At 35.5% G+C, this 24,931-nt stretch overlaps 1 protein-coding gene across 1 annotated transcript in view; it reads left to right on the top strand.

The window, feature by feature from the left end:
* The window catches only part of GABRA2 (gamma-aminobutyric acid type A receptor subunit alpha2), a 58,554-nt gene extending 36,053 nt beyond the window's left edge, over window positions 1-22,501 (top strand). Inside the window, exons 4-9 of the mRNA XM_057366745.1 lie at window positions 2,986-3,206; window positions 5,529-5,611; window positions 8,256-8,399; window positions 8,804-8,956; window positions 17,328-17,530; window positions 21,456-22,501. Coding sequence (XP_057222728.1) covers window positions 2,986-3,206; window positions 5,529-5,611; window positions 8,256-8,399; window positions 8,804-8,956; window positions 17,328-17,530; window positions 21,456-21,764 — 1,113 coding nt within the window. The 3' untranslated portion in view covers window positions 21,765-22,501. The remainder of the gene's footprint in view (window positions 1-2,985; window positions 3,207-5,528; window positions 5,612-8,255; window positions 8,400-8,803; window positions 8,957-17,327; window positions 17,531-21,455) is intronic.
* Window positions 22,502-24,931: the final 2,430 nt, after the last annotated feature.

Raw genomic sequence — 24,931 nt, 5'->3', positions numbered from 1 at the left:
ACTTGATTGTTAGAATTTCAGTGTCTGTTGGTCAAAGTGATGGTCTCAGTTTTGATCTGACAGGGAAGGGGGAACGCTTATGAAACTCAGCATTCAGTGGGTTCATATACTTTCAGATTCACATGAGAATGCCMAGACACCTCTCCTGGGGAGGGGAATTTTACACTGTCTTTTGCAGCACCATGAATGTGTTGCAACTGTGGATCATGTGTAGAAGACCCCAGAAATTGGTCTGGGGACTATGGTCTTCCTCTGCCATACTCAGCCAGAACTTACTTTCAGCACATCTGCTGAAATGGCCTTTTTTGTGGATGCATTCTTCTCAGCCTTGTTTCCTTCTCCTTAGATCTGAGATAACTGGACAACAGTAGTGCCTTTATCTTAAGTTTCCATCAGGAGGCTTAATTTACTGTCCACATTTCCAGGAATTCATACTGGGGAGAGGGAAACAGGGGAGTTTGGTGTTTGCAGGTGAGCAGTTGCTTCTTTATACAGATTGCCACAGTCCTTTGGTGATTGCCTCAGCACTGCTTGAGCCATCAACCATTACCTGTGGATCAGTCTGAGATCAGTAAGATCTTTCAAGGCTGCAGCTCAGAATCTTTCCTGCTCATTCTACTTCCTTAGCTGTTGCCATACAGCAGATGTGACTTTTTGTGAAATGTTGCCATTTTGGTTTAGTGGCATTTCATGTCTGCTTTTTCTTTCTGTTTTATTTGTCTTGTAATTCTTTTTATGTATGTTGGAAGACAGAAAAGAARCAGGGTCTTTGAAGTTCTTTATTGATGGAAACATTGCAAAAAAGTTCAGATTTATATTCTAATCATTCATATGCACAAATATTTGTCAAAAGAACCTGTAGGACATACCACCCACTCCTGTTGAATTTCAGTGAAATTTCAAAGTCTTACACCCTCAGGCTCTTCTTCCCACTTCTTTGTACCTCAAACATCAATCTTACCTTAAAAATGATTGATTGGTAATGCCCCTCAGACAGAAACCATGAGGAACCTTTTAGGCCAATTGTTTTCCTTTAATTGCCTGGTATTTCTATCCAGATTTCATATACTCCCCTGCTGCTCCGTGATATGCATTTTGTCACTTTCCCTGGTCTGCAACTGAACTGATAGGTAATTTGTTATTTGTAAATGGAATTTTAAGTCACATGATATTTAACAAGTAAAGCAACATATAAATCAGCAAATAAAAGAGGACAATTGAATGTGATCTATCATAGACAAATGAGCATTAGCAAACCACTTTTTATGAGGCAGTGTCTCTGGCAGTGATGAGAGACTTACCAAATCAAGTAAATATGAACAAAATACATTCTTAGAGGTTCATATATTTACTAAAATATTACTAGAGATAATAGGAAATGGCATAAAAAAAGAACAAAGCAAATTAATATTCAGTATACTGTTATGTTAGTTTTATTTAATATTATTTTAAATATTTAAAATTTTAATTAGAAAAATGAAAAAAAAAATTATTGTGTTAATGCAAGACCTTATGGTATAGCTAAAAATTGAGCTTCTGGTTTTTGTCAGATTATTTTATAAGTATCCATAATTTCTAAAACTCACTGCATTTGTCACAGTTCCTAAGGAGAACTGCTTTCTCTCCTGCCCCTGTCATGCTGCTTCACATTACAGAATTCTCTCCCCTTTGTTCCACATGCTCTCCTTAGCCTCTGGCCCTGACCTGGAAAAGATCCTCACAGCTCTTTGGCTTCCAGACCGAAGGAAGGAGCTGAAGAGAGCTGTCACTTGTCTCTGCCTAGTCAGCACTCCTTTTGTATTGCTGTGTGATTGATGGAGAAGAACCTTAAGCCTTGTTAATGGCACGCAAGGGAGCCAGCAGAAAATGATAGAGGCTGATAAGTTCCTTGAAGTCACTTCTATATTGAAATCCCTTGAAAATTTTTAATGGTTAAATTTTAGCAGGCCTTGTTCATTCTAAATAGTTTATTTGAAAATGGTTTATGCAGAGCAATTGCAGTGGTATAGACTGTTGCAGCATACTAATATTTTGAAATCGTGAGACCGTTTTGTACCTGTCCAACAAAACAAAATTGCAMCAAGGTAGCATTTGCCAATATGCTGAATACAGTTTGCTTCCAACATAGTTTTTAGGCTCTTCCATATCCAGTTTATATGCTGTGCTGACAATAGCATAACCATAAATCCATTTTCAAGATAGTTGATGAATTTACATTATCAAGATTTGATCAGCTTTTTGTTTGTTTGTGTCATGGTTTAACCCCAGTCAGGAGCCAACTAAACAGCAGCAAAACTCAGCAGATGGGATATACCCAACACYGGTTGACATAGGGTCTAGATCATCAGTCTATTTTTGTTCACATTGTTTCTTTTCAGACTGTACTGACTTCCCAAGATTAGGCATCAGAGTGAAGCCTACCACATAGTGTGTGTCATCTCTTAATCATCACCTATTGTTTCCTACCTGTGTTCTTTTATTCATAAAATCCACATCACTACAGAGCCTTACATTSCTCTTTGGAAAAATCTTCCTTATATCATTCTCCTTGTACATATTGTACCCCTTAGGGGTTGCCTTGTTTCCTTACTTCCAGTCTCAGCCATTCTCCATGCTCTTGAAATGCTGGGTTACTCTACATGAGAAGATGCTGAAAGAACTGTGTATTTTTTCCTTACTTTCCTTCCATACTGTGTTTACTGAAATTACCTATGTCACAGATATTTTGTAAATCAGGTACAAAAATCTAAATGTTAGAAGAGTTCAGTATAAGAACAACAGCTGACAATCATGAAGAAGAATGTCATACCCTTAATATATTGACTTTCTATTTATTATTCTCAGTATTATACAATTTTTTGTGATGATTGTTCCCCCTTACGATTTTACCATGGGAATTTTGCAAGCATGGCTTTTTTATATTTGTTCTCAGAATGCAGATTATTGTTAATTTGTGAAAACCCCCATATATTTATTCCATTACAGGAGTACACAATAGATGTTTTCTTCCGTCAGAGGTGGAAGGATGAGAGATTAAAGTTTAAGGGCCCAATGAACATACTTCGATTGAACAACCTGATGGCCAGCAAAATCTGGACCCCAGATACATTTTTTCACAATGGGAAGAAGTCAGTGGCTCATAACATGACGATGCCAAACAAGCTTCTACGAATCCAGGATGATGGGACTCTCTTGTACACCATGAGGTAGGTCTCTTCCCCTGTTCTCTGCTCAAGTCATTTCTCGATGTGACTTTTCCATCTAACAAAATTARGTCAGGTTTAAGGAGAATTGTTCTTTGTTTTATTTCTCTCTTAGCAGAAAGAGAGATAGGAAAATGTATGTTTTGTTTCCAGTTCTGTTTGAAGTCTCTTGGCTGATAATGAGTTAGATTAATTTTCCTACATGTGCCTCAGTTTTTGTATTTTTGTAATGTATTAAAGATATTGAACACCTGAATAAAAGTGCTTTGAGACCTTCAGATAGACTTTACCAACTCTGTCTTGAAATAATTGAAACAGTTTCGGARTTTTTCCTAACAGTGCAGCTGTTGTACTATGTGTGCCCTTAAGTAAATTTATTATTAAGATCAGGGGCAATTAAAAACTAGACAAAGAAAAAAAGAGATCTCAAATTTTTTTTCTGGCAAGACCTACAGGTAAAATATGTCTTACTTTGTAATTACTGTTTCTTCATATCTAATYACAGTGTTTTACTCAGTTTTAATCTTTTCATCCTGTGCATTGTTAGCAGCTAAGTTAAATATTTAGCTGGTAAAATGTATTAAATTTGCTTAGAAAATAGAATATGAAAAATTATTAAAAAATCATGTATTCATAGATGTAAGCAGCATTTTTATAAGACTGATTTATTCTTTGATTACTCTTTTTGCAATAACGTTACCTATGTGAATGTCTTCGAAATTTTTTTATCTAAATTTCCAGAAGCCCCTGACTTAGTTTCTTTCTTTTTCTTGGAGAATACTTAATAAATTGAAGTTGGTGGSAATGTAGACTTAAAATCCCCAGCCTAAGGAAGATAGAAAATGTGAGCTCTAAAGTGAACACGTACTATAGTACTTTTTCCGTGCAGTTAGGCCAGCATCCCCAAAGCCCAATTTTACCACACAACTCTGGAACCCTCAAAATATTGATTGTTGATGGGTAGACTGCTAATAATGTTGGATGATGTAGTCGTTGGAGAGATTACAAAAGAAAATTTTGCTTGGAGTAAATTAAGACCCCATTTGTTGTATTTTTGCTTGGGCTCAAATCAATATTTGAACTATTATCTGTATAAGCTGACTGAAATACTCTTCCTCCAGAAGTTATAAAAATAATGTACTATAAATAATAGAAAATACTGTTTGAAGCCATTATGAAGTATAAGCTAGGTCAGGTTAATTATAATTAGCTAAGTATTGTCATCACTTGTAAGAATGTTGGTTCTCAGGATATGAGATTAATGTGTACACCGTTTTAACTGTTTTGCCTAATTTTAAACAGCTACTTTTATCATGTCTACATAAAATAATTGTGTGATTTATATCAGGGGCTCATGCAGTTCTTTTCTTTGCTTTCAGCTGTTTGCTGATTCTTATCCCTCTGTGCCTCTTGAATTCAGAAAAACATTGCTGGGGAATGGAGAAATAGAAATATGAAACATTTTTGGGTGGAAGGGTGGGAGAAGACAGCAGAGAATACAGTGACTAGAAACCAGTGGGACTACAGAAGGATGTAACTGATGTTTGAGGCTGGATGGAGAGAAAGATAGGCATACAAAAAAAATCTCTACCCAGAGGAGACTTACAGGATAGGAAGGAAAAACATAAGAGTTTTTTCTTGGCTTTTAAAAAAAAAGTAAAAATAAATAGKGAAGTCCATTAAAAGCTTTCTTCAAGTTGTTTTAAATTATTTTTTACTGTACTAATCCCCATATATGATATTGGGATATTTTTGGTGGTTTTTCACAAAATGAACAAAAGTGGATGCTTTGATAACATAGCATCACACTTTGCATAAATATAAAGAATAATCACAAGTAACATGGAGAATGAGTAGCAGCAGTCTTTTGAAAGAACGCAAGTATTTTTTTCTCCATATCTTCCATTCAAACTGTGAAAAAATTAAATTCAGAAGACAGAAGTACATTCCTTTGGCAAGTTAACTGTATTTTAGATGCTTTTATAATGAGCCTATAAGAGCCATATTAGCATAAATTTACCTCAGAATATGAGAAGAAAATTATTGTTCTTAAAACCTGACATTATTTATTTTGTATTTTTCATTAAATGGCCTTTGCTCATAATTTTGAGGTCAGCTTTTACAGGTTCTTGATGTGACAAATAAATGCCTTTCAAAGGAACACATAAAATGGAAGAAAAGCAAAAGCTGATTTATTTTCTTGTTAGTTTAATACAAGATTTCAATTGAATCTACTAAATTGGTCTGAACTCTGTTCATTTCTGTGGAACAGATTTTCTTGTCCTGTTAAATGACTAAAATGCATAGCAATCTATTTCTTTTTAGGCTTACAGTCCAAGCTGAATGTCCAATGCACTTGGAGGATTTCCCCATGGATGCTCACTCATGCCCACTGAAATTTGGCAGCTGTAAGTATAGAATGTGAAGTACAGCCTTTGTTTAGTGAATATCTAACATTTCTCAGTATAATTTTGTTTCAGTACATTGTTACATGAGAAATGTAAACCACAGGATGGAAATTCCAAAAAAATTTGTAACCTGACTCATCAAAATCTCTTTTCTCTATTCAGTATTGTCTTCTGGTATTTTAAAGATTTCATGATTGCAGTTAACAGTAAAGACTTTGCACCTGATCATCACTGCAGTGGTCTGCTTTCATTACGGTGTGCAAACCATACCGATGACCACAGAAATGGATGCACGTAGCCTGAGTAGTGTTAACAAGTGCAGATCAAAGACTTCAATGAGTGGTTTTTTTTCATTTGTCACAACACTTTAGTTTCTCTCTATTTTTAATAATATTTTGTATGTTCTTAGTCAATAAAGGCAATAACAAAAGGCTTTATATGATCAGAAATTTAATTCCTTAGTGCATCTGCATGTGGATTGAATTTAGTGAATTTCCTTAGTGAATCTGCATGAGGTGAAACTTGACCTCACTGGTATTATTTTAACAGCAGCATTATTTCACTTTCTTAGATTAAAGCCATTCTTCTTCTTCAGATTTCCTGAATTTTGTACACTGAAAGGTTTCTTTTGTTTTTCTTTGGCCGCAACCTGCATTCTCTGCTGCACCCAGGAAAGGAAATGTTGGGGTTTTTTTTAAGAAACAGGTTAAAGCCTATAAATTCTGGCTGATTTTACAATAATTGTAGCAACTACAGAATAAAAAACCAGGATATGCTGCTACTAAGGACATTATTAACCATATGATGCTTGTCATAGCACTCTGCACACTCTCTCCATTGTGCTCCAATATCCCTTTGCCTTGGAGTTTGSAGCAAATTAAACCAAGCCTGTGCTTTTGGTAATGTTTCCACACTTGAGGGAAATCTTAGCCATGGAGATAAAGATCATTAGAATGAATACTATTTGCATCATGGAGCCTATTATTGCTAAATATTGTATTTGTAATACATAATGCATCCTAAGTAACTAACGCCAGAGATCTTAGCCAAATTCAACCACTGAYTAATAATATTTACATATATGTGCACGAAAGGTATGTTTGATTTATAAGGTGTTGCAGGAAAATGAGCCTCATATATAGCCCCAAAACAACTTGAAAACACCTGTAAAAATGAAACTCATACTCAGACCAAAAGTCTACTTTCTTCATGTGTATTTTTAGGTTGGAAATCCTTATGACTAGGTATATTAGGTTTCTGTGAACCACTTCTTTTTTGTCTTTTTTTTTTTTTTTTTTTTTTTTTTTTTTTTTTTTTATCTTACCAGCTTGTTATTTATTCTCTGACTNTTTTTTTTTTTTTTTTTTTTTGGTCTTGATTGTTTGTTTATCTTACCAGCTTGTTATTTATTCTCTGACTATGGTTTTCCAGTAATCAGGGGAATTCCCAGAGTGAGCAATATGATTTTACAAAAACTGTTTTTCATTTCCCTCAAATTCACCTGTGCTCCAGTCTGTTGGCACATCCACGGGACTCTTAGTTCTGTTCATTTTGAATGGTTTCACACACATTTTATTTCTTTACCTCGGACTCTTTTCTGGGCAACTGTGCATTTTTTAGCTTTTATTCTGGGGTAGAATCTTGCTGATGAATAGTGGTTGAAATMAGCAGGAATCCTGAGGATTTTGGTTTAACTAAGGCAAATTTGCCAGTGGTATATATTTGTCACAGCTCTTCATATGCTGATAATCTTACATTGCTGGGAGGATCACCAGCATGTATGAATATCTCTTTTTATATGTAAGAGAAAAGCCAAACTGAATGTATGGGAGAAGCTGTAGCTTAATAGATTGCTTTTCTTTATTCTTTTCAAAAAGTCTAGCTGACAGTGACGAGAATGGGGACTAATCAACAATTTTCTGTACTGCTGGTTTGCATTAAAGCAGAGATATTCTTGTGGAAAACTGGAAGGATAGATGGGAAGTGTTAAAAAATCTCTGCTTGCTACCCACCTGCTAGATTTTGTTAGTCATGCAATTTATGGCTAGATGCATGAAGAAGCTGCTTTTTGAGCCTCTATAGGTTTCTCAAGTGAAAATGTTTGCAGACCAACAGTAATGATGCTTTACTTTTTAATTGCACTGCAATTATGGTGTAAGGTTTAAAATGTACTTGTCTCAGTCAATCATAATGAACACACAAATTCTTACATCAGTGGTTTACCCTTTTTCTTTCATACTCCATTTGTTAATAGGATATTAGACTGGAAAAAGCTTTCAGTACATTCTAATTTTTTTTCTTTCTTACTGGGGTGGCATTATTGCTGTTTAAAATACTGCATTAATTTGCTTTCATACTAGTTWATCTTGACAGATCCCAGGCTAAATGTATGTTTGATCATATATGTATTGAGAGAGCAGCCTRTTTAATGTCAATGTGTCCCCCAGAATGGTGGCAACTGGTGAGATTTAAGAGGGTAGGCAGGGCAAGGTACCAGGGCARAGRTATTTTTTACCATATAATTTTAAAYTCTTTTGGGTRWGTTTTTATTTGAAAAATATGTAGCTCTTGTAATTCTGTGAGGTCTTTTTGGAATCTGTTTAATTTAAATTGCTGACAAAATATTTTACCTTGTTTCTCACAGATGCATACACAACTTCAGAAGTGACATACATTTGGACTTACAACGCTTCAGATTCAGTGCAGGTGGCACCAGATGGCTCAAGACTGAATCAGTATGATCTTTTAGGCCAAACAATTGGGAAAGAGACAGTTAAATCAAGTACAGGTTAGTAAAAGATATTTTGGAGAAAAAGGCAGTTACTGGCTGTGAAGACTAAATTTCAGGTGATGTTAAAGGCTACTTGAAGTGATGTATTACGCATAGTCAATGTACTCTGCAGGTAGCACAACTCAGTGCTTTACTGATTCTTTCAAATTACAATTAACTGGTGATAGCAGAGGTGATCTTGTCCTCTGTGTTGAATCTTAATATGTATAAGATAATAGCTGTACTCMATATCTTTCTAATATTCTGTAGGATGCTATCTATTACAAAATACATTCGGTACAATATAACCCTAGAACATTTGTTTGATATAAATGTAGCCAACTTTTTCTTATCAAAGATATGGACTTYCTGAAGATGATAACCTTTTGTTTCATTGTGTTTTGTTTGGTTTTGGCACCTAGGTGAATACACAGTAATGACGGCTCATTTTCACTTGAAGAGAAAAATTGGTTATTTTGTCATCCAGACTTACCTCCCCTGCATCATGACTGTCATTCTCTCTCAAGTGTCATTCTGGCTGAACAGAGAATCTGTACCTGCCAGGACAGTCTTTGGTGAGTACACTGGGTAGCATTGGCTCTGTTTGCAGCAGCTTAAGATGCTAGGAAGCAGTTCTGAAGTAAAGGGCTTTTTCATTCAAGTTAAAGTGTTTATAAAATGTGATATGATTTCTAATCCAAACAGCTTCCAACTGCAGCTTACACATCTCCTGAGTATCCCAAAGATTTTGGAAATCAGTACTTACAAGAAAACTGTCCTCTTATATCCTTGACTCTTTTAAGAGGAAATAAAAAAATCACATATTAGGAAAAGATGATAATGTTTCTATTTAAAAAGTAAATTTAGATGATTCTCTRAAATATCTTACCTTGATATTATCCAAATATTCTGGTACTTGGTAGATAAGAAAATTTCTAAATTTAATTGTAAATTAAAAAAAATTAAATTTGATTTTGTTGAATTATTTGTATTAAATTTTTCAAGCTGCAGTTCTTYTAAAGAAACCATATTTTAGGGTTTTGGGCAACATTTTTTCATTAATTCAGATTGGAGAGTACTATGTGGCAGCAAACAGCTTTAGCAGAGCAATATAATGGTGTTTCTCTTACAATAAGGTTTTGCTCTCTATTTAATCCAAGTAACAAATGCCTTTCTTATTTGCAAAACAGAGTTTATTTAGTTTGTTTGCTTTTAAAGAAAAATAGATTAGAGCAATAAAATTAATATCTGTGTGGAATCATCCATCTGAAATGCTGYATAAAATTGTATGATTAGTCATCAGTAAACACCATGCACTCATCAAAAAATAGGCCAAACTCAAATGMATATTAAGTATGATGCACAACAAAGCATTTACTGTCGCTCCCGGTAGAGAAAATGCCACACAGTGTTGTGAAAATTGCAGGTTTGAGTATGAGCCTTATTGAAGTCAGATGAAATAGGTCAGTGGTTTCAGTGGGACCAGAATTCTACCATGGTTTTCCAGACAGCTATCAGTCCAGTTTGTTTTTTGTCTTTCTTCAAAACCTTCTRTGAATTTAACCATTTTTGCTTATGAAAATGCAGATTCCTGTTTTCTAGCCTTGCAAGTACTTGCTGTATACTTCGATCCTTCTATATATCTGTCTTTGCCCTTTTCTCCTTTTCTGTACCAACTCCCATACATTTAGGACAGTGTGACTGGTTTCTCCAAAAAAAGTCTCACATCTGCTCTTCCTGAAATGCACTTTCTGGTACTGTGTCACTGTTAACAAGACACATCCATAACAAGGCCCTGGGATAATTTTCCTGAGATATATCTCTTCCTGCCCACCTCTTTCTTGTTCTTGATTTATTTTTTGTTTAATTTATATATTTTCTTAGAAATAAGTAGTGTATGCATGGCAGCCTGCTGCTTTGCTCTCCTGCGGTTTAGTGTAATGTGGATAATGAAGTGTCCTGCTTCAGGATGTCTTGAGGGAAGTGCGTAGGAGGGCCACAAGAACAAAGCCACACCACTCAGTGACACAAAACCCAAAATCTGTTTACTAAGAACGATGAGTTTGTTGCAGACATAGCAGTTTGGTGCTAGAATTTTATTCTTGTCACACAGGCGTGCACCCTATGTGGCACTCAGGGCTGTGTCCCCTCAAGGTGAGCTTAGACTGAACCCAGGGAAACAAGACTCATCCAGGCTCTGCCTGATGGAGAAGCCTTACCCTAGCMCGCAGTATTTGCTCCTCAGGCTTAGCTTTTTTCATCGGGTTAGGATGGATTTTCCCTGAGGAGCTATTTTTTAACATTCTTTTACATTCTAGATGAGACTGTCAGCATAAGCTGCCAATGGGCTCTCCAAATACACAGCCTCAGGTGGATCTGCAGTCTCTCTCCATAATTACTGACAGCAGTTGTCACTGGGATTTCTGATACCCTCTGGTGTCGTGCTTGAATGTGTTGCAAAAATGTGCAGTTAGCCAGTTTCATAACAAGGTTCATCTATTGCTCTTTGCTGGTTTTTGTACTGAATGATTCTTGTCAGTCAAAGCTGGACAGGTGCAGTCAAGGTTTCATCTGGGTGATGCTTTCAGGTAGACTCCATGCAGTGACACAAGAAGCACATATTTCAGTTATGCTAYGTCCAGAGGGAATATAAAAATATGCTATGTCCAGAAGGGAATATAAAAATTGTAGGGGGTGTTGCTTTACACTTTTATTGATCAYACTTAATTTTTAGTTTTTATATGGAGTAGTCACTTGCTAGATATCCATTGTTGCATATGGGTATGCATAAATAATATGAATGTATAAAATTAAAATATAAATATATAATTAATATAATTAAAAGGGAATTACTGGTTTTCACAAAGTGCTTTTGAAAATCAATGAGAAATTTATTTCAATGACCTTCTTGACAGCTAATGACTAACTACTGGGCATCAGTTCCTTTCCGAGAAATGTAACTTCAGTTCAAAGCACAACTTAGCATATATTATTTCATGTGTGAAGGAAATTACTTTTACCTTTCTATTCTCTTGCAATATAGTTTCAAATTCTATGTTAACATTAAGGGAATAATGAGTATAATGAGGCTTATTTGATAGCTGAGCTCTTTAATCCCATTTCTTTATGGCATYTGTTTAATATTGTTGACCTACCATCTCTCAAATGAATTATGGCCTAATGCTATATTGCTTCAACTTTGCTTTAAATTGTTGAAAGGAGAAAGTTTTGTCATCGTTGATTAAATAAGTCTTGAATGTGTTTTCTCTAGCAAATAAATCTGAAAAGCATTTGATTGCATTCTTAATGAAAGAGAATAAGCCTGGTTCATAATGCCTTCATTTAGTGCAAGATTACAATCTGTTTCATTCAGTAATGTGTTTATTGTTATGCATTTAGTGTCAACAATATTAGCAAAACYAATCTTGTGCAGCTTATTGGATTCTTGTTCCATTTTTAATGGGTCATAGCATTTAGAAGCATCACATGTATTTRAAGAGCAGCATTAGATGCAGGTGACAGAAAATCAGAAATTAGTTTTCTCAGTGCTACAGTTATCCATGTTTTAACTCACATGGAGTATCAATGAGAATGATAAAATTATTGTAGTTAGGTATATATTCTTTGTTAACTGAAGCAGGCAAGAGCAAAACTTAATCTTGTTATTTAATATATTGCCCAAGATGCAGAATTTTAAATTCACATAGCTCTGTTCTTTTGTCCATTCACTGTGATAATTTTATTGTTACTCTGARTTTTATGTCTGTTTTTACTTATTCTTGATATGAGTCCTTTCCATGAGGTGCAGTCCTCCAGGAACAGACCCAGCACGGGTCCCCCGTGGAGCCACAGGTTCTGCTGGGAGCCTGCTCCAGCACAGGTTTTCCACAGTGTCACAGCCTCCTCCAGGCATTCACCTGCTCTGTCATGGGCTCCTCCATGGGCTACAGGTTCATCTCTGCTCCACCATGGACCTCTCTGTGGGCTGCAGGGGCACAGCTGCCTCTCCATGATTTATACCACAGTGTGTAACTCTTCCCTGGTGCCTGGAGAACTTCTTCCTGTTCCTTCTGCACCGATCGGCCGTCTGCAGAGTTGTTTCTGTCACATATTCTCACTTGCCTTCACTGGCAGCAATTGCTTCTGCTCAATATCATTTTTTCTCTATGTTAAATAAGTCATGTCAGAGGCACTGCCAGTGTCAGCGTTGGGTTTGGCTTTGGCTCCCTCTTGGAGCTGGCTGGCTTTAGATGTCTCAGAATTGCAGGATGTTCCTGGCAGCTTCTCACAGACACCACTCTTTTATCCCCCCACTACCAAAACATTGCCACACAAACCCAAAKAAAGTTTTTAATTGCTAAAAGAGAAACCCAGGAAATTCAAGTTTGTTCTCTGGTTGTTTTTACATGGGAATTGAATAATAGGGACCCATCCTTTTGAACAATCCTATATATACAACRCACCTTTTGTCATTTCACTGAAAAAAATCTCAACTGTCTATTTTTCTCTCCTTTTACATGCTGCAGATTATCTTYTGTGCCTTTAGAGATATCCCACACTCATATTCTTCAGTTTATAATTCCTTGGGAATTTCTGCTAAATGTAGATATAATAATATAGTGGTAGGCAGTGGGCATTGGAAACCTAGCCCTGAGTAAGAGACTCATCTGCCTGCAAACAAGCTAATATGTCTCCTCAGCTCAGCGATGTGTGAAAACACTAGCTCRTGTTCCAGTGCTGGCATAATTGCATGCAACTTTTATTGGAGTTGGGTTAAATGGCACTTGCCATCCAGCTTTGGGAATAAGCTTGTCCGTTGCTCATCAGGGAATTTTGTTCCATTGCTCAATATTGATGCAGTGAAGCAGCATGGCTTCAACTGTACCACATGTATATGCAGCTCACCTGACTGACTGAATTCAGCTTTTCTGGAAATAGATTATGTTATGGTTCTTGCCTCCCATGCTATTTTAAAAAAGCTCTTTTGTGCTGTTGTTTTACTAAGAAGGGCAGACAGAGCACTTGAGCTATTTTCTCTCAATGGTTGTTCAGAGTTACYTCCTGGTGTTCGAGCAAAATCACGGTACACGCCTTTTATATTGCATTCTCTCATAACACAGTGCCACTGCGTAAATAAAAGCAAACAATATAGTGTGTAGCTAAATGTTGTGGTGCAATATTTAAAATCATGCTACATCGAGGATTTTTAACCTTTTGTTTGTACCTCTAACCATTTGGTCCTGGAGTGATAAAATGAAGTAGTAATCTGTATCTTGGAAATGGTCAACAATCTTTTCTTTCTGCTGTTATTTGCATTTATGAATCTGTTTGGGCTTTGGRCTATCTAATTACCAAAACACACTTGCAATTGCTGCTAAAAAAATAGAAAAATAAAATTAACTTACCAAATTAAAAAAAAAAAAAAAGGTAATTTATCAATCCTTTTGTGATATGTTCTTCAACCATTATTTGAACTTTGCAAACTTCAGTGATTAAAGGATAAAATAGTGGGAGGAGTACTCTGAAATGATAAGAAATAGAGCACATTTTAAACATTTTGTACAAATTACTTGCAAAGCTGCAGTACCTCTTTTGTTACTAAAATGTGCTTTGATAACTCATTAATTAACTTTCAGTTTCAAAGGAGGTGTCCACATTCTAGCACAGGAAGGCTGGGATATGATTACTTGACTAAAGTCTCTTCAAATTAGGAAAACCTGCTAATATACAAGAGGTGAAATTAGGGTCCAAAAATTTGTCCCTGTCAAGGAGTAGCCTGACTTTTGCATACAAATGTGGGTATAAACAAGTCATCATGACAGATTTTGACTTTAATATGTATGTGCTAGCTCCTCCAATTCCCACTCTGTGTTTTCAGTTAGATATTTCTAGTTTTTCAAGTTACCTCTTCTGCTGTTACAAGCATAACAGAGCTGGTATTTTCCACCGATATAAGTTTAGTGCCAGTGAAAAGTGTTGAATTTACAGCTCTGCAGATGGATTTTCTCTCTCCAGTAAGCAAAAGCCGTTTCAAAAACAATACCATAAAAAAAATTCTCAGGCAATCAAATAGCTCCAGTCTTGGCTTGAATGGATAAACCTGTAGTGATAGAAGATATTTAGCTTTATAGGCATGCACTGCTGAGAGCAAACCTTGTAAGGATGCTTTCTGTCAAGTTAAAAATGCTTGGTCTTCTTTGGAAAAAGGAAATGTTAATGGTTTATTTTCTGTATCTTTTTCAAAGACAAACTGATGACTGCTCATGGTCCCTTACAAAATAATASCTGACCATTCCTTTCTGGCATCAGTTCAGTTTCCACATTTTCTGGGCGCTGGGCTATAGAAGACAATTCTTGTCCTATATGTAAACTGTGGTTTTTCTATGTCATCGTGAGATATTGTGCAGTCTTTACATAGCCTTCAAAATATTTTTTGACTGCTTCATTTTAGGGGTATCATCTACTTGCTGTGCTTTATACCAATTTTAGTCAGTAGTGTTATGTATTAGATAAGCAATGAGGAATGGTTTTGATCTAGTAAGTGTATGGGTTTTGTGGSGTTTTAAGTGAAATCTTTGTGAAATAAATGAGTTTTATTTTACAGGTTGACCATGTTCTTACACATTAATAACTTTTCAGTCTTAGATTTAGCAGAGGCAAGGAGGCAGGTTATTTCTATTCAGTCCTTTTTCATAAAGAMGACTTGATAATACTGATTTTTCAAAATAACTATAATGTGCAAAGTCGTATTTCTTTTCTCTGAATAATAACAGCAATATAAAAGGACRAAAGAATCCTAAACTGACAGGTATTGCAGATTAAATTTTCTGTCCATTTTTTCCCACTCACTTCAGGTTAAATGACTGTGGTAGCTTGAATTTATAGAGTGAARGAATAAATGAAAGTGTGTTGGCAATGGTCTGACAGCGTGCTGCTTCATTAGCATTTGGGTCACAAATGGGTGTAACTTGCTGAACTTTTTAGAGAAATTGTCAAGTGGTAGCAAGATRCAAGATATAAATTCACAGTGTTTTAACCTAGACTAGGAAAGGTCAGCAGTAAATCCTAAATCAGATTTCTGAAGAATTCAATGGGGTTTCCATAAGATTAATTTATTCTCTAAAGTGGGACATAAAGAGAGCAGTACCTTAGCRACTGTATATATTTACATGTGGATAAGGTCACTTTATATCTGAGAAACATTCACTTTACTGATACTTCTGTATAATTATAATGATTTATCTGCAGCTCAGGACCAGAGTTAAAATTTACATGTGATAATTTTAAATGTAAGATAAGCTGTCTTTTCCCTGAGGTGCTGAAAATAATTAAGCCATATGTTGCGTGTTAGGAAAGACTAAGCTCTTTATAAAGTATATTTTGTCTACACATTTTCATACTGTGCAGTATGATCGCTGCTTCCTTTTCGTTGTATAGACCAGGAGATCCCAAACGTGTCATGGCTGATTCCAGGCCTAATCCACTTGTTTAATTTATGGGGGCTGAAAACCAGCAATTAGAGATTTATGTTTGCTGAGGTCTCTGGGTACTGTGTGACTCAGCAGGATGCTTTTGTGCCTTGTTTTCTCTGCTGCAAAGACCTTTGAAAGAGCTGAGGCTGAGTCCACTCAGCCTTGCTTTGTCACCCTTTGTAGCACCTTCAGAGATGGAGATTCCTTACTGCAGGGATGAAAATTGTGAAGCCTGAGGAGGTCTCAGTAGTTGTAATTCTGCCTCTCTTCCCTTTCCTACAGTGGTTAAAATTGCTTCTTCTCTTGTAGCAAAAGGAGAATCAGAGCTGTGTCGGTGCTGCAGAACCCAGGTGACAGATTGCTGACAGCAGATCTGGTTTAGGGAAAGTGACTTTACTTTCTCTTGGGAAGCCTCCTACAACAGTTTTATGAGTGTGTATTTGTTAAAGCTGTGATGTGCTGTTACTAATATTTCTGCCATGGCATCTCCTTTGCCTGTCATAATGAAGTGTAGGTTTGCTGATCTGTGCTAAGTATATCACTTTGTGTTGCTTTTAATTCTGGAGAGGTACTTAATGGTGTGCCACAAAGGGAATAGTTTAGTTTGTCTTGGTATGATTCAGCCTGAGGTGAGAGAACTGATTTACTTCAGGAAAGGAGACTGTGTTTATGGCTGTGGGTTTCTGCTTGCTAAATCTGATTCAGAAAAATGTTCTTCTCTTCCTTTCCTCCCATGTACCTTTCTCTCTGATTTTTTAGGAGGTTTTTAATTTTTTTTAATGGTTCCTCTTTATGTAAAAAGTACTGCAGAGTTCTGTTAGTAACTGCCACAGTGAATCAACAGTTTTCCTGGATCACCGACTCTTGTTTTCTGGCACATAATACAGTTATAATAACCTGTCATTTCAAATCAATGCTGTTCTGGAACACAATTCATGTCACCTGAATGAAAACTTACCCTGTTTATATCTTCAACTATATCACTGAATGGTTAGCAAGACAGCTACTGGCCAAAAAAAAACCAAAAAAACTCATAACAAAGATATATTTGTGTGGTAATTTCAGTAAATATGGGTCATAAAAATGACCTGCAGCCACTGCAGTGAAGCCAGCTAGCAAACATTACCATATTAATCATTATTACTTTAATGTAAATTGGATGGATCCATTAAGAAATTTAATTTTGTTCCTACCTGCCCTAATAGTTTAAAAAAAGAGCTAATTTCTGTAAGCAAAATCATGAGCTTATTARAAAAGAAAAGTTTAGACAAGAAATGGAACTGAAATTACTCGAAAGGAAAATCCAGATACAACTTTTAATATAATTTAATATAATTCTATCAATGTTTGTCACCATCTTAGATAGAAAAATTTTCCATTGTGTTTCAAAAACGTGCCATAATATTTTTTGGTTTATTTTTGCTAAGGTTCAAAATCCAAGTGAAATTGTTGATGTTTTTGTGTCCCCTTACAGGTGTAACAACTGTCTTGACAATGACAACACTAAGCATCAGTGCTCGAAATTCACTCCCAAAAGTAGCATATGCAACAGCTATGGATTGGTTTATTGCTGTTTGTTATGCATTTGTATTCTCTGCATTAATTGAATTTGCAACTGTAAATTATTTCACAAAACGAGGATGGGCCTGGGATGGAAAAAGTGTAGTGAACGATAAGGTAAGTCCTAAGGAAATAGTACTATTTCCAGTTAATTACCTAAATAAGCTGTAATGTATTGTTTTGATATTTTGCTATATAAAAAAAGAATGATGCTTTAAATCAAAAGAACGTAGATGTATTTTCTGTTCTGAACAGAAATATATTTGTTCTTATGTAGCTAATCTCATTTGATCTCATTAATCCAGATTTAGTTAACAAGAATATTTTTTTGGGGAACTGTCTGTTTTTGACTCCTCAGATACAACTGTTTACCTGGTTATTCATAAAATTTAATCCATATTAAATCACTTGATCACTTTTTAAACTTTTTAATTCAATTGAGTTGGAAATAAGAAAAAAAGAATATTAAGATACATGTATTAATTTTTGTGGTACATAAGGTTTAGAAAAACAAATTAATGTCCATATATGTAAGGACTATAAATAACAAAATATAAAAATTCTGAACATTCCAGTATTCTGAAACTTATCCCTAGTGATAGCTAGACATTTATTTTAAAATTTTTTTAGAGAAAAAATGTACAAAATTCTACACCTATGATGTGTTGATGCTTTGAGTACACAGAAACACAGTCACACCCTAATTTTCTGGTCTTTATAGTGGTGTAGGTGTGAGAGCATGAAGATGTTTTAACCTGATAGAATTTCTCATTTCATGAACAGAATGTGCTGGTGATAGTCCTATATTTGTGTATTTGCAATTTAGCATTGTAATAACACAAAACAAATATTAAAGCTTGCTCATTTTGGCTGACAATGTATTATACCATTTTGTCCTATTCCAGACCTTGATTTCTGTGATTCTTCTTAAAAGAGTCTAGAATTTTATTTTCTTCCTAAATGATTATATAAAATATGAGGCAGGTTTCATTAAGTGATTTCTCAGCATTTTGAATGCATAAAGAAGCAGAATGTTCAGTTAATACTAAAGGAGAATTAGAGAAAATATACATTCTTCTTCATTCCCTATGACTTCTGGAACGGCATGAACTATCCATAACTTCAGGATCTGTTCCCTCCTGCTAGAGGTAGATACCAAATCACTGCAAGTTTATCAGCTTCTCCTGAGCGAATCTTTTCAGAGTGGCACATTGCCCTGGCATTGTAATAATGTGTAATAAACTCTCTGATCATCCGTTGGTTATTCCTTTGAAGTTGTTATCTYGTGATCTTAGGAGTGGAGCTGTTTAAAGGCTAGGCAGTCTTCCTTCCCTAGGAGTGGCAGTATTATCCATTCCATTCTAAGATTTATACACCATTCATGTGTACAGTTCTCTGCGTTCTTCAAACTGAATTCACAAAAAGCTAAGCTTTTAAAATAGTCGTGGTTTCTCATACTAAAATAGGGTTCAGCCTTATTATGCATGTCTCATTAATGGCATTACAGATACCGTTTAAAATACACTAATTGTGACCGAAAGGAAGGAGTTATAGAGGAATTAAAGTACTCCCTTATAATTTGATTTGGTAATTTGCTTTTTGTTGGTGAATGCATCTGTRTACCTAAAGCCAGGCTTCCTCTTCCCCAATTAAAATGAAATATGTTTCGTCAGTGACAGTCATCTGTATTCACATTATATGGAAATTCTTGTCTAAATGCTGCTGACATGGAATTCATCTCACAGGAAAGCAGGTGCAGGAACAAGCTACACATTTGATCAACTATTTTTCACATTCCAGTCAATAAGGAACAATGCTGAATTCCCAAACTATTCCCAGATTCTCTCTTTATATGACACCATCTCTTAAGACAAGGTATTTTGGGAACAACATCTAACCATGATGATCTTAGCAAGATTTTTAGATGGTCCAGATAAATGGCAAATTGGACGTAATTTAAAACCGAAATTGCAAATGGACTAGATGCCTCCCTTGGGAAATAAAAAAATTGAAATGCATCTGTATGAAAAACATCACAGGAATTCCCTTACTTGTGTCACTTCCTTTAGATTAAAAAAATCAAAACAAACCAATACAAAAGCTGATGATTTCTTATATGATCCAGAAGTTAACTATTTCTTCATCTCCTTAATTCCRTATTTTGTGGAAGAGATGGACTAGATCTAATATTTATTTCATTGTCTCTAAACAATACACATACATTTTAAATTATGTTGTATTATGTTTTATATATAAGTAATATATGTTATATTTCTATATATATGTAAATAATATATATTGTTTCCTGAGAAACTTCCTTCCAATTTTTCCTGGAGGATATTAGAAATTCCTTAGTTTGAGATTGCTGCAAAGCACTGGATCAATTTATAGAATTAGAGTCATATTGCAGAACTAGTTTGTGTACCTGTGTATATGTCTAAAACCCCAAGGCCATATTCATTCCTATATATCCCTGTGCCAGTGTGTACACGTGGCCTCTCCATTGAACTGCCTCAGCTGAACTTTAGACCTTTGAAAGCATATGCAAGCCCATAATAACACAGAATTGGTGAAGTTGGAATTGACCTCTAGAGATCATCAAATTTATATCAAGTTTAGTACAAGCAGGGTCATCTAGGGATGATTGCTCAGGCTAATTTTCCAGATTATTTTTAATATCTTCAAGGATGGAGATTCCACAATCTCTCGAGGTAACCTGTGCCAGTGTTAGGTCATGCTCATGGTAAAAGTTGGGGAGTTTTTTATGTTTAAGTGGAATATTCTGTATTTCAATTTGATTTCACTGAGAAAAGTCCAACTTCTTTACTCTCTCCCATCAGATGTTTATATACATTGATAAGATTCCCCCTGAGCCTTCTCTTTTCCAGATTAAACAGCCCCAGATATCTCAGCCTTTGATATTTCAGACACTTCAGCCTTTTAAATCACCTTTGTGGTCCTTTGCCGTACTTTCTTCATTTTGCCCATGTCTCTCTTGAGCTGGGAAGCACAGAACTGGATCCAGCTGTGCAGATGTGCCTCAGCAGAGCTGAGTGGAGGGAATGATCCCTTCCCTTGGTTGGCAGGCAGCGCTCTCTAATGCAGCCCAGGAGGCTGCTGGCCTTTGTGTGAGGGCTCATTGCTGGCTTGTGCTCAACTTGGTGTCCACCCAGACGGACTCCCTGGGCTCTTTCTACAAAGCTGCTTTCCAGCCCATTAGCCCCAGCCTGCACTGGTGCATAGGTTATTCTTCCCCAGATGCAGGACTTAGGTTTCCCTTTTCTGAGTTTCATGAAATTATTTTAATTCCATCCAGCTCTTATCTTCTGCTGGTTTTTAGGTTCTTATTCCTGTTTTCATCATTATTATGCATTTTTTAAACACTAATTTATGAAAACCAGAAATAGTTCTAGGGCTAAATCTCAGCTCAGTTCTAAAACTATCAGTCTAGAGTCCTTCTTTCACTTAATTGCAATCTCGTCCTGCTCTCTCTCTATGTRTGCCTATGTATATATACATATATGTGTGTGTGTGTAAACACACGTTTCTCCACAGTCTCAAAAAAATCTATACCCTTAACTGAAATTCATTTATTTATTAGTGGTTCTGTTAAGACATGTCCAAATAATAGTGATGCTAGTTTTATTAGAGAAAGGTGGCTTAATTTCAATGTTACTACTATGAGGGGTAATTTTCACCGAAAACATTGTAAAGACCTTGCAATTCTGTTGCAAGAAGACAGGCAAAGCCACTAGAGAAAGACCAACTCTTTTCTAGGTATGCTTGCAATCACAGTAACAGACACTTTCTCACAGTACTTCAATAGGGCATTTGACGATGCAAGAGCAATCTTATGTCATTCCTACCTTCTTTTTGGATACACTGGAAATGTCTTTCTTTGTATCTGAATTTATCAGTATGGTATTCCTGGTTTTTTATTTTAATATGCTCATTTGTTTCTTTTACTTTTGAAATGATGTTTTATTAAGTCTATTCTGGCAAATACACATGAAATATTTAACTTCCTGCTGTCTTCCAATAGAAAAAAGAAAAAGCATCTGTCATTAAGAAAAACAATGCCTATGCAGTGGCTGTTGCCAACTATGCTCCAAATATTACCAAGGACTCAGTGCTACCAACCATCTCCAAGAGTGCTACAACTGCAGAACCCAACAAGGCAAAACCAGAAGCGAAGCCACAAGAAGCAAAGAAGACATTCAACAGCGTTAGCAAAATTGACAGAATGTCTAGAATAGTGTTTCCAGTCTTATTTGGTACCTTTAATTTAGTGTATTGGGCTACATATTTAAACAGGGAACCTGTCTTACTTGGCTTTGCGCCATCAACCTAAAGGCTGACTTGCACTGAGGACTTCAAGCATCATTCTAATCCCATAGGTTGTTCACTATGTACAGTCCGACTAATAACTGCTAATCTGTGAACCATTATGTACAGCATGTATATAAATGTCTGCTCTGTGTGTCTCCAAAGGAGGGACACAGTGTTAATTCATGGGTCTGTAAACAGATAGCACCCATGGCAAATACAGCCAGCTCTTTAAAAGTTAAACCCAGGGGACCTCTGTTAAACTAGGATTCAAATATACAGAATTATATTCTCTCCGTACAATGAAATGAAGATGTGATCCTACATAATTATTTAGGAACAGTATTTTTTTAATTTAAAGTTAAAATATTTTTCTATAAAGTAACTGATTCTACTTTAGTGAAAGAAACTGTCATTTAAAAAAAAATGATTTTTTTAAAAAGGTGTAATTGTTTCATACAATAGCAGTACCTATGTACATAACAGARTACGGAGGTCGTACAGTTCTGCTCTTCACAAACATTCTGGATACTAGTTAGACTGACGAGGTAGTAAACAATACAATATGGCAAAAGCCACAAGTTTCTTACTTCTGTGCTCTTTGAAGTTGTTAGTAAATTCATCTAATTGGTTTCAGGGAAAAGTGTTAATCAAATTCAATAACCAACTTCTGCTAGTGAGATACTTATTCTTTTCACTTTTTCTTTTATTTATTTGATATTACTAAGCTGGGTTGTCTGGTTCAGCAAAGCTGAATTTATTATTTTTTTTATTATTCTGATCTGGATTATTTTCAGGCTCATAAAAGCGCTCAGAAATTTTTCAGGGTTAGGTATATCAGTAGTAAAATATACTTTTTTTCCTTGCTTAATGTTTTCCTAAAGCCTGCCAATAAAATATTTACCTGTATTTGTCCCAGGAAGCACTGTTTTCAAGGGAAACAAGAACCATGATTTAAGTTCAGGAAATTGTCCATATAATAAAACTTACTGCTGCTTTTGTAAATTGCAACTTTACATTTCGCTGACATAACTTTAAAACAACTTTGTATACTAGAAATGATTTTGCTAAGATTTGAATGTTATTTTTTTAATAAAAGGTCATGCGTCATCAGTAGGCATCAACTGTATTTCATACACACAAATAAAACAAAATTGGATCTGCTATTGGCAATTTTATAAGAACATTTAATACTATCAGTAAAACTGTTTTTCATCTGAGCCTTTGCAAAGATTATTTATGCCCCTAAAGGCCTGGTAAATCATAACATAGATAATAATTGTGTACTGTATTTAGATTTTAGTATACCTGGCCAATCAAAAATATTTTGATTAACACATACATTAGCAGTTATTAGTTGACCTTTAAAAAAGATACACCTTTATGATGATGTCTTCTAGTAGAGACATATGTAGTCGTATAGTGTCATTTATTGCAGTTTTGTACAGTAACTTGAGTATAGTGCATAAAATAGATATGTTCAAAGTTTAAAAAAAGTTGTACAAATATTTCTAAAATCAAATAAAAGAGTATCTTAAGACATGGAAATGTGCTAAACACAACAAAGAGAAACATCGCTTTCTTTTGCTGTTTTATTTTCTTGCTTTTTCTTTGCTTTTGATGTGATTCTGTTTTGTACTTTGTGTGACAGTATAGATGCCAAGGTCACAAATGCATATTATAAATAGAATTAATAATTAAGACAGAGTGGACATCAGTAAAATAAAGACATTTAGTAGGTTACAAAAGAAAGGGAGAAGCATGGACAAGGCGTGTATCCCTTGGATTCCCTCAAATTAAACCATCAGACAAAACCTTTCTCATCAACAGTAGCTAAAAAATGAGCACTTTACTCAGAACATTAAAATAAAAATATCCTTATTTTCATATATATTTATATGTAAATGTAGATCTTCCATGTAACATGGAGATGTGTGCAATAGTGTGATTATAAGCAAAAGGCTGGGAGGCAAGCAATAAAAAAAAGGGATTTTTCATGGTATAAGCATACATTTTAAAAATGTTTCATTTGTAAATGATAAAATGTCCCTTCAACATCACATTGTCCAGGTATGAATAAATATATAAATATGTACATATGTACAAATAATTGTAAATATTAGGACTGTAGAAAAATCCCTTCACTTTTAACTCTGTTTTTGGCAAAGGGCTCTGACTGTATAGTTTAATGGAGGCCCCTGCTAAACTGCTCTTGAACTTGAATAGCTTGATTATGTTTTCTGTGGCTGAGGTCTTATTCCTGTGACCTAATGAGAGTTCTTACCTTCTGTTCACATCAGCAAGGTTAGGGACTCTCCAAACCTCATCGGACTGGGGTATGAGAAACAGAGGTTTGTGTTCCACCCTTGGCTACATCCCAGCTACTCAAACCCTTCCCAGTGTTGAAACTGTTGTGTATTTCTCCGTGCACGACACACAGTATCGTCAGAACTCTCCCCAGGCCAAATATGAGTGTGCTCAGTGATGGTGAATTACCTGATAAGGAAGGATTTTGCATCCTTATCTAAGATGGATACCTTCAAAGGTTTTTAACAGTAAAGTCTTCTCCAAAAAGACTTCTCTGGAAAATAACATCTGGGTAACTCCGAGCTGCATGCAAAAAAAATGCATATCTTCAGCTGGCACAAGAAACCCAATGCTGTCTCGTGTTAGTCAGCCCTGCTGCTACCGCTTTTATTGGGTACAACTAATTTATCATCCACTGACCCTTTTCTCTACACTTATGCTTGAGTCAGTAAAAAAAAACAGGTGTTCATCACATAATCAAGTTACATTTATCACCCACTTTTCCGGAAAACTAGGCATACTCAGTTAAACTCAGTTAAAAAAAAAAAAAAAAAAAGAAATTTAAACTATTTGCAGTTGCAGTTATTGTGGGCATCAGTAAGGCTTTTAAAATGGCCATACTCTGGAAAATTTAGGTAATTGGTCTACACTAAAGCAAAATCCTTCTATGGAAAGGAGTCTGCTTTACTGTTTCACTGCTGAAACATTTACAGTGGCCCAACTGAGTACACGTAAGTTGCAAATTTGTCAGTCCACCATCTAGATAAGTGAATATAAATGTAAAGATTCAAGTGAATGGGAGCATCCTGCAAGGAATACCAGAACGCAAGAGTTAAGCCTTCTTTTGATTTAGAATGAATCTGTTGTTTCATTTAGTATAGAATC

This window comes from Malurus melanocephalus, unplaced genomic scaffold (assembly GCF_030028575.1).
Source record: "Malurus melanocephalus ecotype Western Australia unplaced genomic scaffold, MMel_1.1 scaffold_71, whole genome shotgun sequence".
In the NCBI taxonomy this organism is placed as follows: Eukaryota; Metazoa; Chordata; class Aves; order Passeriformes; family Maluridae; genus Malurus; species Malurus melanocephalus.
Note: the sequence above shows the minus strand (reverse complement) of the source record. Positions and strands in the feature narration are given on the sequence as shown.